General features: G+C 42.4%; 2 protein-coding genes across 6 annotated transcripts in view; one reads left to right on the top strand and one right to left on the bottom strand.

Moving 5' to 3' along the window:
- Nucleotides 1–664: 664 nt before the first annotated feature.
- Nucleotides 665–12,595, top strand: LOC121856453. The gene is made up of 3 exons (XM_042352057.1): nucleotides 665–686; nucleotides 7,260–7,433; nucleotides 8,623–12,595. Exons 1-3 carry the CDS (start codon nucleotides 681–683, stop codon nucleotides 11,071–11,073), a joined length of 2,631 nt encoding a protein of 876 aa, XP_042207991.1. The 5' UTR covers nucleotides 665–680; the 3' UTR covers nucleotides 11,074–12,595.
- A 962-nt stretch (nucleotides 12,596–13,557) lies between these two features.
- The window catches only part of LOC121856452 (UDP-glucosyltransferase 2-like), a 20,688-nt gene continuing 17,391 nt past the window's right edge, over nucleotides 13,558–16,854 (bottom strand). For all 5 annotated transcript variants that reach the window (XM_042352055.1, XM_042352053.1, XM_042352056.1 and 2 more), the window contains exon 9: nucleotides 13,558–14,391. In XM_042352055.1, coding sequence (XP_042207989.1) covers nucleotides 14,109–14,391 — 283 coding nt within the window. In that variant the 3' untranslated portion in view covers nucleotides 13,558–14,108. The remainder of the gene's footprint in view (nucleotides 14,392–16,854) is intronic.

Here is a 16,854-nt window from a genome sequence, read left to right as displayed (position 1 = left end):
GTGATGGGATACAAGTGACGTCCATAACTTCCTTAGATCAGATCCTACACACACACACACACACACACAGAAAAACACTTATAACGGGATTTTGTTTGATAATTACAATGCTAATTTTTTTCTCGATAAATTTCACACTATATTTGTTAAGACCCTCGCCTTCTTACGCCATAAAAGTCAAGACGTGAATGAGTGAGTTTGGGAGTGAAAAAGTAAACAATGAATACAACTTCCGATCTGGCAGTCACCCAAACAGGATTTTGTCGACAGAGAAGAAAAAAAAAATATTGTAATGTTAAATCTCGTCTCTGGATATCGCCCAGAAGGCAAGCAGGGAGGGATGGAGAGGCAGAGGAGGCGAGGGGAGGAAAGGTAGGGGGTAACATGGTAGAAAGGGGGTGGGGGAAGGGGAGAAGGAAAGGTAGGGGTGGGGGAGTAGGAGAGAGGGTAGGGGTTAGGTGGTAGGAGGAAAGGAAGTAGGGGGTGAGGGGGGTAAGAAGGAGGAGGAGGAGGAGGAAGAGTAGAAGGAACAGGTAGAGGGAGTTTTGGAAGGGGGAGGAGCGAGGGGGAGGGAGGAGCATGAGGTCCGAGGAGGGGGGAGGGGGTGATGGCGGAGGTGATAAAGGTGCAGGAGGGAGGCGGCGGAGCACCATTAGAGAAGCGTCACCACAACCAGCAAGATGGTGGTGAGTGGTGTACTGGTGACTCTAGTGGTGACTGTTAATAATTACTGTGATGGTGTTTGTGACGTTAATAACTAATTGTAGTGGTTGGTGTGATAGCTGTGGCGTCAAGAACTACTGTGGTGGTAGTTAAGAGTAATGGTGACGACTTCGAGAACTATTTTGGTAGTGGTTGTGGTAGTTGTGGTGTCAATAACTATCTCGTGGGTGGTAGTAGCTAGAGTGGTAGTGGTGTCAGAAACTACTGTGATGGTAGTTAGTGTTGAGATGGTGGTAGTTAGCATTGTGGTGATGGTGGTGGTAGTAGTGGTAGTTAGTATTGTGGTGGTGAGGTGGTTATGATTTCAAAATCTACAATGGTGGTAGTTAGTGCTGTAATGGTAGTTATGAGTTCAAATGACTGTGGCATCAAGAACTAACTACCCTGGCTGTGGTTAGGGTTACGGAAGTGGTAGTTTGGAGTACAACATTCAAGGTGAACTACTGTGGAGAGTAGTTAAGAGGACTAGTGTAAGGGTTGTTTAGGGGGGGGGAGGTGTTTCGACCTTGGAGAAACTATTGTGTAACAGTAAATTTATGTCTTAACTACTGTGAAGGTAGTTAAGGTATATTGTTTACAATGATTGGCGGTGGCTGTGTCGTTAGTGGCAATTTGACATCCTACGTAACTAGATAATTGGTGGTCTGGTCATTACGTTGTTAGTGGAGGTGTTTATTGTTTGTGTGCTTTGTTTGTTTCTTTTTTGTGGTGTTTGTGGCACCTTTGGTGTTTGTGTCACTTGTGTGGTGTTTGTGTCACTTGTGTGGTGTTTGTGGCACCTTTGGTGTTTGTGTCACTTGTGTGGTGTTTGTGGCACCTTTGGTGTTTGTGTCACTACTTGTGTGGTGTTTGTGTCACTTGTGTGGTGTTTGTGGCACCTTTGGTGTTTGTGTCACTTGTGTGGTGTTTGTGTCACTTGTGTGGCGTTTGTGGCACCTTTGGTGTTTGTGTCACTTGTGTGGTGTTTGTGTCACTTGTGTGGTGTTTGTGTCACTTGTGTGGTGTCTGTGTCACTTGTGTGGTGTTTGTGGCACTTGTGTGGTGTTTGTGTCACTTGTGTGGTGTTTGTGTCACTTGTGTGGTGTTTGTGTCACTTGTGTGGTGTTTGTGTCACTTGTGTGTTTGTGTCACTTGTGTCACTTGTGTGACTGTGTGTGTCTTGTGTGTGTTGTGTCACTTGTGTGGTGTGTCACTTGTGTGGTGTTTGTGTCACTTGTGTGGTGTTTGTGTCACTTGTGTGGTGTTTGTGTCACTTGTGTGGTGTCTGTGTCACTTGTGTGGTGTTTGTGGCACTTGTGTGGTGTTTGTGTCACTTGTGTGGTGTTTGTGTCACTTGTGTGGTGTTTGCCTGGTATTCTTTAGTTGAATTACTTTATATAATGTTGTGATTATAGCCTATGGAAGCCTAGGTGACAGCTACACACCTGTCATAACCCATACCTGCTACCTGACCCACACTGGTTCACAAATAGGGTGGTGGACGAGTGGAACAAGCTTAGCAACTTTGTAGTAAGTGCGGGAACTCTGGAAAGTTTCAAAAGGAGGCTAGATAGATTCATGGATGATAGAGAGTGGTAGTAACTCTCGACAGGAGCTGCCATGCACAGGCCAACCGGCCTATTGCAGACTCCTTATTTTCTTATGTTCTTATGTTCTACCTGATCCACACCTCTTACCTCACCCACACCTGTCCTGACCCACACTTGTCCTAATCCACACCTGTTACCTGACCCACACCTGTTACCAGACCCACACCTGTTCTGACTCACACTTGTTCAGACTCACACCTGTCCAGTCCCACACCTGTTACCTGACTCATGCCTAACCAAACCTAACCCTAAACCTTTTCTAATCTATAACTGTCCTGACCTGATCTGACCTGACCTGACCTGACCTAACCTGACCTGACCTGACCTGACCTAAGCTAACCTGACCTAACCTAACCTAACCTAACCTAACCTAACCTAACCAACAGCTTAACTAGACACTTTCACTAAAAACCAGTTAAGAGAATTAATTATCTGTCTGGCGAAGAAAAATAGTAATGTGAACGCCAACACGAGCATTCGCCATCGCCAAACGAACGACGTGTATAAGTATCCTTCAGCTGTACACTTTGAGGATGTTAGTCCGATACGCTTCAATCAGCAGCCATGGCCCCGTGTGTGTGTGTGTGTGTGTGTGTGTGTGTGTGTGTGTGTGTGTGTGTGTGTGTGTGTGTGTGTGTGTGTGTATATTTTTCTGGTAGTTTTCAATCGTGGACAATTTAAATTCATTTATTTTTTCTTGTGTCTATTATGGCATAGTCACCATTGGAAAGGAAAAGTAACTGTGTGTGTGTGTGTGTGTGTGTGTGTGTGTGTGTGTGTGTGTGTGTGTGTGTGTGTGTGTGTGTGTGTGTAATGTGGCACGTGCGAGTGTTGCGTTCAAGTTTTTCATCATGTATTCATTATTCAGTCGTATACAACGTCATACAACTTAAAACGAGGGTATAACGCGACTGGCCTTGACAGGGGACCGACTAATTAGGTCCGGTCTGGTAATTCTTTAAAAGGTCAAGAAGTGAAACTGTTTGACGGACGGAAATCACCAAATGTTTATTGAATGGTTGCATGTCCAGGTTAATTACTTATATATTATTTACCTTAGAACCCCCTCCCCCCCTCCCCACCCACCACGAGGCTGACCCCAACACACACACACACACACACACACACACACACACAAAAGCGGTTAAGTTAGCTGATAGATATATGATAAATTTAATAATACTTTTATACTAATATGGCCCAAGAGAATTGTATACAAAGAGAATGAGATAATGAACGAACAGTATGTCTAGATTGTCTCATTATATATTGAAATCTGAGTATTCTTATTCCATGATTCTGTTTGTATAGATTAATGTATACATAGACTAAACATATCATAATATACTGGTGTGGTATAATGTGGGTTATAGTGAGGTATAATGTGGGTTATAGTGAGGTATAATGTGGGTTATAGTGAGGTATAATGTGGGTTATAGTGAGGTATAATGTGGGTTATAGTGAGGTATAATGTGGGTTATAGTGACGTAGAATGTGGGTTATAGTGATGTATAATGTGGGTTATAGTGACGTAGGTGTTTATTATCTTAAGTTTAACCTGTTTTCTTGTTCTCTACTATCACCATTATCATCACCTCTCTCTCTCTCTCTCTCTCTCTCTCTCTCTCTCTCTCTCTCTCTCTCTCTCTCTCTCTTTCTTTCCATTCACTTTTTCCCTCCTTATTGTTTCGTTCTTTCCCTCCCTCACCTCTCTCTCTAAAATACACTGACATAATCTTCACTTGTCTTTGTTCAGTGAATTTTATGTTTGTATGAACACACACACACACACACACACACACACACACACACACACACACACACACACACACACACACACACACACACATCACACACACACACACACACACACACACACACACACACACACACACACACACACACACACACACACACACATGTACACCCATCACTGTATACGTTTGCAAGTTGATGTACACATGACACAAGGCACAACGTGTTTGTATAATAATTATTACTGGATAAGTCTGCCCTAGTGACACTCTTAGTAAGTGGCAATACCACTAGGGGGTGTGGGGGTGTGGGGGGAGAAAGGTAAACGGAGGTGAGAGGAGGTTGAGGAGGCAGTAGAAGGAGAATGTTTGTGATGTAAGGATAAAAGTGTGTTTGTGTGTGTTTGAACATGTTTGAATGTTTGTGTCTACTGGTATGTATGTATATCTGTGTGTGTGTGTTTTGGGGGGAGGCAGGTGGAGGTGGACTTAGGTATTTTCTCCTATGATGTAACAGCGGCCTCCAGGTACAGGTACAGCCTGGAGGTGGACTTGTCATGACACAACAATGAACTCTTCTGTAAATTTATTCCTCGTTCTTGATCTGAAGCAAAAAAAAAAAGACAAAAAGATGAATTTAGTTCAGTCGCCACACAGCTTCGACTTAATTCAGTTTATACGTCTTTGTGGTTTGTCGAATCTGTCGTTACGTCGCTGTCGGATTGCTTGAGTACGTCTTACAGTCTTATGTGTGTGGTAAAATTGGACGTACAGTAGTTGATTCTAACGACGCTGATGCTTGAACCACTCGTTAAACACGTCTCGTTAACTATCTGTCTAACATCTGTATCGATTCTATTAATATATGACTCTAAAGTAAACTGTTGTGTTACTCGGATGAAATTTATTGATTTTTTTTTTGGGGGGGCGTGTTGGTGTGTCGGTTACAGGCAGGTAGGTGGGTGGGGGGTGTGTGTGTGTGGGGTTACAGGCAGGTAGGTGGGTGGGGGGGTGAGTGTGTGTGTGGGTTACAGGTAGGTAGGTGGGTGGGGGGTGTGTGTGTGGAAACTGCATTTATTATTTGTCATAGTGAAAATGCAGTTTCTTAAGTGACTCTTCTTTTCATCATAGGTTTTTTGTATAAGTGTATTTCCTTATCACGGTGTTTTGTAAGTGTTTTTTTTTTGTCACGGTGTTTAAGGAGTGTTTTTCTTTATCATTGTTTTTCATAAATGCCTTTCTACTTTATAACCGTGTTTTATAAGTGTCCTTCTTTGTATAGTGTTTTATAAGTGTCTCTATGACTGTGTTTTGTAAGTGCCTCTCGTCTCTCACTTAGAAAAAAGTCTTTGATATAAAGTATTTGTCAATGTTTCCTCGCGTCTCATGTGTCTGATATCACTTGGTTGTTAAGGTAACTTTTGGGGCCAGATTCTGTGTGTGTGTGTGTGTGTGTGTGTGTGTGTGTGTGTGTGTGTGTGTGTGTGTGTGTGTCTTCATCTATCACATGTAAGTTGCTTTTTTGGTCTGGTCTTTGAAATATTTTATGTGCGTAAGTCTGACCTTAGTTATGGGAGATAGTGTTCTTCTTTTGGATTAACTCACGAATGACCCTAACTTAACCTAACCTAACCAACACGCAGACAGAAATTTCACGTTGCCTCATGAAACACAAAGGAAAGAAAAGGAAAAACAAACTGAGAGAAGATTAATACACACACACACACACACACACACACACACACACACACACACACACGAGAGGTTATGACCCCCAGTCGCTTCTTCACCTCAGCGTGATGTGTGCGTAGTGGAATGTCTCTCTTCATACGTCTCCAAGCTTCCCCTGCCTTTGTGTGTGTGTGTGTGTGTGTGCGCGCGCGTTAGCCACCCCCCCCTTCCCCTCCACACACTACTCTGAGGTCTCGCGTGGTTGACCGACTGGACGATTTTTTTTATGAATAGATAAAAAAATATAATAAGAACTCTCTCTCTCTCTCTCTCTCTCTCTCTCTCTCCAAAATATAACGTTGTAAAGTTCACTAAAATGATCTTTACCGACGTTTTAACTAATATTGTCCATCTGTACTCCGCAAAGATCATGTAACACCTTCTTTATACTAATGTCACGTGTTTAACATTCCTCATCGTCTTTAAAAGGTTAAGCAGATAAAGACGTAATAGATTCTTATTAAATGATGACAGAAAATTATTGTGGTGAGAATAAACTTGATTTGTATTTTCCTTAAAGGTCTTACAAGAGAGAGAGAGAGAGAGAGAGAGAGAGAGAGAGAGAGAGAGAGAGAGAGAGAGAGAGAGAGTTTTCACACCATTATAACACAATAGACAAACACTTACAGTATATGCTTTCACCTCTGATTCTCCTCTCGTGTCAGCATCATGCATTGTATTTACACGGAGTCAGAGTAAACAGCTACATTGTACGGAGTTCTGTATTATTAAAAACAGTTGTGGTGGATGATGATTGAAGTAGGTGGCTAAAGGATGCTGTGTCCTTTAACTAAACCCAAATTTCCGCCCTCCTTCCCCACACAAGGCTGGCGTGAGTTGGGACCAGTTTAGTGTGAGGTTATTTTAAGGTCATCTATTGGGTGAATATATAGTGTGAGGTCATTTGAAGGTCATCTATTGGGTGAATATATCGCGTGAGGTCATTTGAAGGTCATCTATTGGGTGACTATATAATGTGAGGTCATTTGAAGGTCATCTATTGGGTGAATATATCGCGTGAGGTCATTTGAAGGTCATCTATTGGGTGACTATATAATGTGAGGTTATTTGAAGGTCATCTATTGGGTGAATATATCGCGTGAGGTCATTTGAAGGTCATCTATTGGGTGACTATATAATGTGAGGTTATTTGAAGGTCATCTATTGGGTGAATATATCGCGTGAGGTCATTTGAAGGTCATTTACTGCTGGGTATTAAAGGTTAAAGATAACATTTATTAATCTTATGCTTTGTTTGTTTCTGTTCAACCCTTATAAGAAGGTACTGCGTATGTTGAACTTTACTGTGTGACTCACTTCAAATGCTGTACTTCTCTATAATATGTACCTCGCTAACTGAACCTTTTGCAACATTTTATCATTATAGGTGTTTTACTATACCTAACCTAACCTAACCTTAAATACGGAAACACTCTTTTAATTAATCGTATTTTCCCAACAGGTGAGATGGCTGTCGTGGGTGGTGTGGGTGAGCGTGGTGGTGGTGGGCGTGGCTGGAGTCACGGCTGATATGGACAGGTGTAAAGACAGCTGTTCTGCCGTACCTGAAGATCTCTGGCCATACTGCTGTGAGACACATAACACCTGCTGTCAGGAGTTTGCTGACTCCTGTGTGGTGAGTGTTTGTGTGTGTGTTTACCTTTGGTGGGTGTTGGGGCTGCTCTCCTGTACAGATACACGAATAAAACATACTATTTATCTATCTCCTTTACATCACACACACACACACACACACACACACACACACACACAAACACACACACACACACACACACACACACACACACACACACACACACACCATTTAAAACATAACTTACACACCTAATCATTAATCATTATCTTAAACACCATCTAATTAGGTCACTAACACTAGTGATTTGCCAACCTGACCTTACCTGTATGAAGTCAATATGGGGTAGGAAGTCTGACTGACCTCTGGAGTCCATTACCTGTGACCTTATTGAATCTATTGCGGTAACTAGGTTGGTTAAGGTTGGCAGGTCACAGCGAGAACACTGCCTGTATATGGATCAGGATTGTGACTCTACCTGTCTGTGTGTGTCTACCTGTCATTGATGATGATAATAATAATTTCGCTTTGTAATAGTGTGTCATTTGTCCCTATTACTGTTATATAATCCATAGTAACGTCATTATTAAGTGTTATATTATCCATAGCAACGTCCCTATTAAGTGTTATATTATCCATAGCAACGTCCCTATTAAGTATTATATTATCCATAGCAACGTCCCTATTAAGTGTTATATTATCCATAGTAACGTCCCTATTAAGTGTTATATTATCCATAGTAACGTCCCTATTAAGTGTTATATTATCCATAGCAACGTCCCTATTAAGTGTTATATTATCCATAGTAAAGTGTGCTGTGTTGTTAAGCTATGACGTCACTGTTGTTATAGCGTCACACAGGACATCACTCTCGTGTACACATTCTGTCATTTCTCTGTGATGTTTTATCTTACATTATCGTCTTATGTTTTAAAATATCATATTCCTGAGATGCTGTGACCTTATGAAACAGCAGGACAGCATAGAGCCTCGCCTATTGCTGTGTGTGGTGTCCGTTCTGTCATAATACATTTTTTTTTTTTTTCTGTTTATTGTGTAGTGTTTTCTGTTTCACGAACTATAGAGTAACATACAGGAATATCTAAGTTATACTCAAACTAATAAACGGAGGTAAAGTTAAGATAGAGATATAGATTCACACGGCTATACAAAATGACAATAAAGGCGGTTGTTACTGTTTCCTTTGTCTCATGTTTTCATCTTTGCACAGCACGACTGTCTGCCTAGAGTCCACACGGGGGATGTGAGCGTGGTAGAGGAGCGTCCAGGGCTCTGCTGTGCTCTATACAACCTCTGCTGCTCCAGGGAGTCTCTCAGGCTCTCATCTACACGAAACAAGAAACAGGAGCCAACCGTCTTGCCTATCGTTCATCGTTTCCAAGTAAGACCTCAGATAGATGAGGTTAAGCCGGTCACTCGGTCTGGCCCGGCACCCTTCTCACAACCCCGAAGACCGAGTGTTTTCCAGCCCACACACACTCCACGAAGAGAGAAGACGTCGAACAGGCCTTCTCTGTTTTCACGACCACAGCTGCCGAAGAAACCAACAGACAGCCCTCGAGTGCTCGAGCAGCCGCAGTTTCTTAAAAATTCGTTTAGTGGTTCAGAGGAACCTAACCAACCCGTGGGCACGATAATTCCCACAAGTAATGTAGACCAAAGAGAGAATCTAGAAGTGCCGAAGACTGGAGGAGATAAAGATGACAATCTTCAAGAAAAGAAAAAGACAAATGAGGACCAAGACCGAAGAAAAAGTCTCTTGGAGACGAAGAAACCAAAGGCAGGACCAAGATTGTCAGGTTTATTTCTTGCAAGAAGGAAAGGAACAGATGAATCAGAACCGACAGACATCGAAGTGGAAGCGAGAAAAGAAACAACTGTGGAGACTGTCAGTGGTCTTCCCTCAACAGACCTCTCTGGCAGGAGGAAGAACACAGCTAGTGACACGGAAGGCACAGATAAACCCCGGCAGGGGAACGGAAGGAGAGGACAGAATGGCTCGGGGGGTAGAAAAGTGACACGTAAAAGAGTGAGAGTAAGTGACACGGCTGACAGACAGGAGACACCGAGAGAAACAACAGATCAAACCCAGATAGAGGTGGAAAGGCCAGCTGAAAGGCCCTCATTCTCTAATAGATTCCAGGTGGCCAGAGAAAGACCAAGTCAGTCTCCGGTTACTGCAGGAAGGCCAGGTGGCCGACTCCAACTGAGCGAAGATATATTAGGTGTTCAGCCTAACTTTGCCGAGGATACAGCATTTGGTCTGCCACAAGCAGGTAGAAATAGACCATTTGGTCCACCACAGGTAGGTGGACAGCAATTCGTTCCACCCCAGATAAACGTGGCGAGGTTGTTTACTCGACAACAAGTACCTGAACCAGGAAAAGAAGGGAATTCCCAGATTGCTGAAGAGAGAGTTGGTCGACCTCAAGATGCTCAGGAAAGACAAGCTCGACCGAAATTGGCTGAAGAAAGTGTCTTTGATATACCTCACTTGATTGAAGATATATTATTCGGTCAGTCACAAGTGACAGATGACACTCGTGGTGAACAACAGTTTGGTGTGGGACCGTTATTTGGTCAACCTCAAGTAAACCAAGAAAGTCGCAGAAGATTTCAGGCCGTACAAGCACAGACTGAACCACCAGTACCTCACTTCCAGATGGATGAAAATAGTAAAGTTTTTCAACCCATATTCTTCAAAGAAGATCCTATTGGTCAACCTGTGATAGATCTGGGACGAGCTTATCTTCCCCAACCTACTGAGAAAAAGGCAGATCAACCTCCAGCTCCAGCAAGAGGGGCGGCTGGTCGATCCCTGATAACTGATCAAGTGTTAGTCATTCAACCACACTTGGCTGTGGAGAAAATCAGTGATCAGTCACAGGCAGCTGTAGAGACAGTCTTTGATCAATCACAGGTGACTGTAGAGAAAGTCTTTGACCAATCATTGGTGACTGTGGCAGTCACTGATGAAACACCAGTCGCTGCACAGATCACTGACCACCCTCAGGTGGCTGTGGAAAAAGATGGTGAAAAATTGCAGGTAACGGCAGAAGAGGTCATTATCCAGCCACCAGTGGCTGTTGAGGTTAGCGACCAATTACCGGTGGCTGTGGAGGTCAGTGGCCAGTCACCAGTGGCTGTGGAAATCAGTGACCAATCACAAGCGCCTTTGGAGAAGGTAGATGACGTAGTGATAGAGACGGTAAATGAACAACCACTAAAGGCCGTGATGGACGTAACTGACCAGACAGATGTTGATAAAGAGGCGTCAGCGGGAGTACCTCAAGTGACCAGGTCAAGAGGAACGAACTCCAGAAGCCGTTCCCGGACCACAGGAAGGTCAAGTGTAAGAGACCAATCGCAGACTAGGGAAACGTCACGTTCAAGAGTTGCTTCACAGGTAACAAGATCAAGAACAAGTGGTCATTCTCAAATAAGTTCAAGTGTAACAGATGTCTCACAAGTAAACCCAGAAACCTTGAGAACGGAGGAACTTTTTCAACGCTCTCGGGCAACACGAACAAGATCAAATACGAGGGGTCCTTCTCAAGTTCCACAAGAAAGTTCAAGAACAGGGGATCGTCCTCAAGCAACAAGGACAAGGCCCTCAAGAAGACAACTTTCAAGGGAAAGATCAACGACAGATGGTTCTTAGATATACAGTCAATATGTTGTTAAGCTCCTCTGGGTAGCGTTAAGGGAGGGTCGCTGGTGGTCTTTGGGTGTGTGGATAAATCTGTAACAACACTTACTGTCGGCATTCTCATTTCCCCTTCAGTGTGCTGTACATCCTGTCTGAACTGGTACTCTTGTACTAGTTGTCTTGTTTACGGGAGAACTCTTGTAACTCGTCCTCTGACACTTCTTGTAACTCATCCACTGACACTTCTTGTAACTCATCCACTGACACTTCTTGTAACTCATCCTCTGAAACTTCTTGTAACTCATTCACTGACACTTTGTTACACACACACTAACCAGAGGATCATGAAGAGGCAGCATCCTCGTTAGGTCATGAGGGATGGGTGTGATTTCTCCAGGGTTTACACACACTCACACACACACGCACACGCACACGAGGAGAAACGTGTGTGTGTTAAGGCATTAGTGGAGTGACTCTCACATCTCCTTTCCAGACCAGACCTCTTCTTCTGTTTCTTCCTCCTTGTTAGTAAAACTCCACTTCTCCACTAATGATACTCTGTCAGCTTCCTCACTCTCTGTGGTGTTTAAACGCACTGTTAAAAAAGTCCTGAACTCAGCCATATCCCTTGTTTATTATTTTAACACTTTCTCTTGTGGTGATGCAGCAGTCAATGTGGATTATGACATCAATATTGATTTTGTAATTAGTTATTGATGTTCAAGATTTTGTTAATATTTATTGATGTACAAGAATTTCCCGTAATTTTTTTTTTTTACCTAGTTGATGTTTCGGCCTCTGTTAATGTCTTATGCTTCACTTTGTACACCATCTCCTTGTGTCTCTGTTGTATGGTTTTGTTTTTTTCATCATTTCTACTCTTCCTATATCACATTTTCCCCAAGTGTCACATACAGTAAACATTAACTTTTATTCAGACTTTAAAATCAATTCTTGTCTTTTAGGTAGTTAACAGTACCTGAAAAATACAAAACAAACGTTATTGCATCAAAGTAAGATTAATGTGTTAACTGGAGATGTTTAGTTACAAGGAACTTTATTTCTCACTTTTGTTGGGTGGCAGAATCTGATGACTGAGAGCCGAGTATTGAGGGATGACATACTTGTATTTCCAGGTCGTCCTTCAAGTGTTATCCTCCCAAGTATTACGTGTTAGTGTGTGTGCTCTGTATCGTAAGCTAAGTGTGTCGACCTTCTTCATTTGGTTATTATACAGTAGTAGTCATTTGGCCTGAGTCTTTTGTAAATCTTTATGTGGTCTTACAGCTTCACAAAGGTTGACAGTGTAACAGGTGAACTTTATAAGGAGGCTGTCAGTGGTTTGTTTATTAAGTACTTACCATGTGTATAGTTGTTGAATACGGCTGCATTTACTAGACTCGTAAGATACTGTATCATACCGACTGTGTATAATGAATGAGTCTTGGAATTATGACCAGTGTTGAAAAAGGTGTTTATATATTAAGGTACTGTCAGGGTTTATATTCTCGGCAATAAACCTGTTACAAATGTTTATAATTTGATTTTTTTTTCCTTTGGTGTTGACACTATTTTGTCTGTTATATTCTTCGTGGAATGTTTCTTTTAGATGTTGTGTTGTAAAGCTTAATAAGATGATTATAATTTAAATGCATCACACACACACACACACACGTACACGTCTTGACTACACTAGGTGAGGACGTACTGGCGCTGCTCCTGCCGCCGTTTTGGTAAAAATATTTTGACCATATCCCACTTAAACCCCCCCTCCCCCCCAGTCCTTCCTCTTCACTGGGATATACCAGCAAACTCCCACCGAGAAACCACTTGCAAAGATTGCTGATCAATCTGTGACTGATACAGAAGTGACAATTTCATTTCGGTAAGGAGTGATAACAGTGATGGACAAAGCTGAACATCTGAAAAATCATTAATTTTGACCTTCACATCCACTAGTGAGGTCCCCGGACACCATGTAAGAGGCGAGAACTCATGGTTATCCCTGTGTGAACTGAGAACTCCTGCCGACCTCCCACGTGAACTGAGATTCCCACCAAGATCATGGAAATGGTCGAGGACCGCAGTAAATGTTGACCTTCACACCTAACTGTGAGGTCCCCCACGACGGCACCAGTAAACGTGGTATTGCGACAAGTGTTTGTTGTTCGACACTTGGCCTACAAGTAACTTGTATCTTCACTTCATGTGTTGTTTGTTTTGTTTTTTGTAACGAAAGCTTTTGTTTAACAGCCCCTCCCCCCACCATGCCACTGTATAAAGGACATTTTTCTCTATTGTATATTTTCAACCATTTGGTTGCTGTATTTTTTAAATAAATCGTTAAAGAATATTATTATTATTATTATTATTATTATTATTATTATTATTATTATTATTATTATTATTGTTGTTGTTGTTGTTGTTGTTGTTGTTGTTGTTATTATTGCACAGTTACGCATAACTCGCGCATCATAGGGAAAAGAAAACTTGCAATATATGTTCAGTTTATTGTTCAATAATTGTTCAAATTTCCTTCCTTCACCCTGTCTGCACATCCTGAACCGACTCAAGTAGGAGAGTTTAACTCTGTAACATTTCAGTTGGTATTGGCACAATCTGAGTTTATTTTGTCCTTCGGCTCATCGGGGGTCCGAGATCCATTGCCATAAACGACAGATGTCAAGTAGAGCTCCGGGTACCTGGGCGGCGGCTGAACAGGGTGTGACACCAAAGAAAAGAGCACCCGGGGCCGAATACTCAAAAGTTTTAGAACTCTACCTTACGTCTTAGAAACTCTACCTCATGATTTAAACTCTACCTCTCTTTATAAAATTCTTCCTCACGTTTTAGAACTCTGCCTCACGACTTAAACTCTACCTCACGTTTTAGAACACTACCTCACGTTTTAGAACACTGCCTCACGTTTTAGAACTCTACCTCACGTTTTAGAACTCTACTTCACGGTTTAGAACTACCTCATGACTTAAACTCTACTTCACGTCTTAGAACTCTACCTCACTTCTCACAAAATATAAATTGAAGGATCAATCATATTTATGTTTTGACTGAGTCTGTTTAACAATTCTGCCCCAAATAAATGTGATGATCCTGCGTAAGGCGAAGAGGGCGATGACAGCCGCTAGAAGGATTAGAGCCAACACATCCAGCATGAGGAACTCCACCCAGGAGAGTTCAACCGCCGGGCACCTCAATTGGGGCGCTCCTTGGTGGCGGATGACGTACTCAGTCCAAAACACCGCTCGTTCTCTCGGTGACTGCGGCTGGTCCCTTAGTGCTGACGATACCTCCTGCATCCTCCTCTTGTACCTGGGAATATTGGTAGTTGTATTGTTAGTACTGGTGGTACTTATATATCACCTATTACCATCCATTGTTGTAATGGTCAGCATGCTCCCCTCGCAAGCGAGTGGGCCCGGGTTCGATTCCCGGGCAGGGTGAGACTATGGGCAATTTTCTTTACATCATTTGCCTCTGTCTACCCAGCAGTAATTGGGGACCTGATTGTCAATCGATTTGTGAATCGTGTTGGCGAGTTGTCCGGTCTTCTCGAGCTATTCCTTGACACTGGGTCATGCAACTCATTAACTCTGGGTGTGGTTGTTGTGTTTGCGACAGCTTCTACTCTACACCGTAAACAACTCACGCCTAGGTGTCACTAAGGCCGCTTTCCTTGTACAGGAGCGGCTACCATTATTATTATCTATATCACCCATACACTATTGTTGTGACTATTCGTAGTAATAGTTATAGAATGATAGTCTGTAATAACAGTCACATGTCGACCATACTGTACACTGGTATTGTGATTATCAGTTGTATTAGTCGTGAAATAAATTTAATTAAGGGGCCTTGAGATTTGTATTAATGAAGGAATTTATATGGTCTATATTATTTTCCATATAAATACATCATACTTCTATATATATAAAACAAAGAAGTATGTCTGTGTGTGTTTATTTGTGTGTATGTGTGTCCGCACGAGAATCTCGGAACTACTTTACCGATCTGTAGTGATGATGGATGGTGTTATATGTAGTGATGATTAGATATTAAAATAATAACAGTTTAATGCTAAAAAAATATACTTTGCTGTACCGTTGTAGTGAAAAACATGGTGGAATTTACATACACCGTTAATGAACTATTGATGGAAGAAGAAGTTTTGGGACTGAACAGTGAGACAACGTGGAGCCTCCCTCAGGGTGGCGTCCTACCGTGGCCTAGCGGATGAGCCGCCCGGAGCGAACAGCGGTCAGTCGGTCACAGGAAACAGATGAGGAAAAGGAATCCCGTCTTAATGCTAACAGAAAGCGAACAGCGGACAGTTGGTCACAGGAAACAGATCAGGAAAGGGAATCCCGTCTTAATGCTAACAGATAGCAAACAGCAGAAAGGCCTTCCCTAGAAACTGATAAAGCGCATGAAATTCGTTTGAATGCTAATAGACAGAGAGCTGCGGGATCCAGAATTCTAAGAAAGAATACACAGTGGCATCCACTTTCAAGAGCAGCACTTAACTATGACAATGAGATAGAATATGAAAAGTATCCCTCTGTTGTCATTGGCAACAGAGGGATAAGAAATGTGAACACTGCGGTGCAAAGAAGTATAAAGGAGAATCTGCTGGACTGTGCTGCTCTCATGGGAAAGTACGACTGCCAAATTTGGAAAAACCACCACAACCATTGAAGACTCTCATGCTGGGAACAACACCAGAGTCAAAACACTTCTTGGAAAATATACTGAAGTACACTTCATGCTTCCAGATGACATCCTTTGGAGCTACCAGAGTAGTTTATGAGCACGGATACATACCAACATTCAAAGTCCAGGGTCAAGTCTATCACAAAGCAGGATCCCTCTTACCACTGGAAGATGAGCAGGCAAAGTTCCTCCAAATCTACTTCATGGGAGATCATGAAAAGCAGACTACTATCAGGTGTGGCAATATTCAAGGTGTCAGACATGCCATTGTCCTATCTATCCAAGAAATGCTGCATGAGCGCAACACATATGTACAGTCATTTAAAAATGCCCTGGACAACATACCTTCTGACGAGGACAAAGTCAGGATCAAAGCAGACACGACCCCTAAGGGAGAGCATGAAAAAAGATTCAATGCTCCTGTAGTTGATGAAGTAGCCATCCTGATTGTCGGTCAAGAGTTTGAGAAACGAGATATCATACTCAAAATGAGAGACGAGGAGAGGACGTTTTTATACCAAGGATACCTCTCATCACCACTGATCTGCCATTTGAGTTCAAGCGACTTCAGTTCCCGGTTAAAGTGAGCTTTACCATGACCATGTACAAAAGCCAGGGACAGTCCCTAAAGATGGTTGGCCTAAACCTGGTGTTTCCTTGCTTCTCTCATGGACAGTTCTATGTTGGATGCTCCAGAGTGGGAACTGGCAAAAATCTGTACATACTTGTTGCTAATGGCAAAACCAAAAATGTGGTCTACCTTAATGCACTACAGTGAGACAATGTGAGCCTCCCGGAAGGTGGCGTCCTACCTTGGCCTAGCGAAAAAGCCGTCCGGAGGGCGGCGATTCCGCTAGTATTTCAATATATTATAGTTAAACTTTTATTTTTACTTAACATGAATTTTCATATTTTTTCAAGATTTAAATGACTTTTCTGGGTGATTTGTTTTATCCTAATTTTGTTTTCTTTTTCTTTCAGTTTCTTGTACCGTGTTGGCGTCTCCCCTGCTGTCCTCACACACACCACAGTAACATTATATTGTAAGTAGCAGACAATGTTTAA

The sequence above is a fragment of the Homarus americanus genome, unplaced genomic scaffold (assembly GCF_018991925.1).
Source record: "Homarus americanus isolate GMGI-L3 unplaced genomic scaffold, GMGI_Hamer_2.0 scaffold29324, whole genome shotgun sequence".
Lineage (NCBI taxonomy): Eukaryota > Metazoa > Arthropoda > Malacostraca > Decapoda > Nephropidae > Homarus > Homarus americanus.
This window is presented reverse-complemented; position numbering and strand designations above follow the sequence as displayed.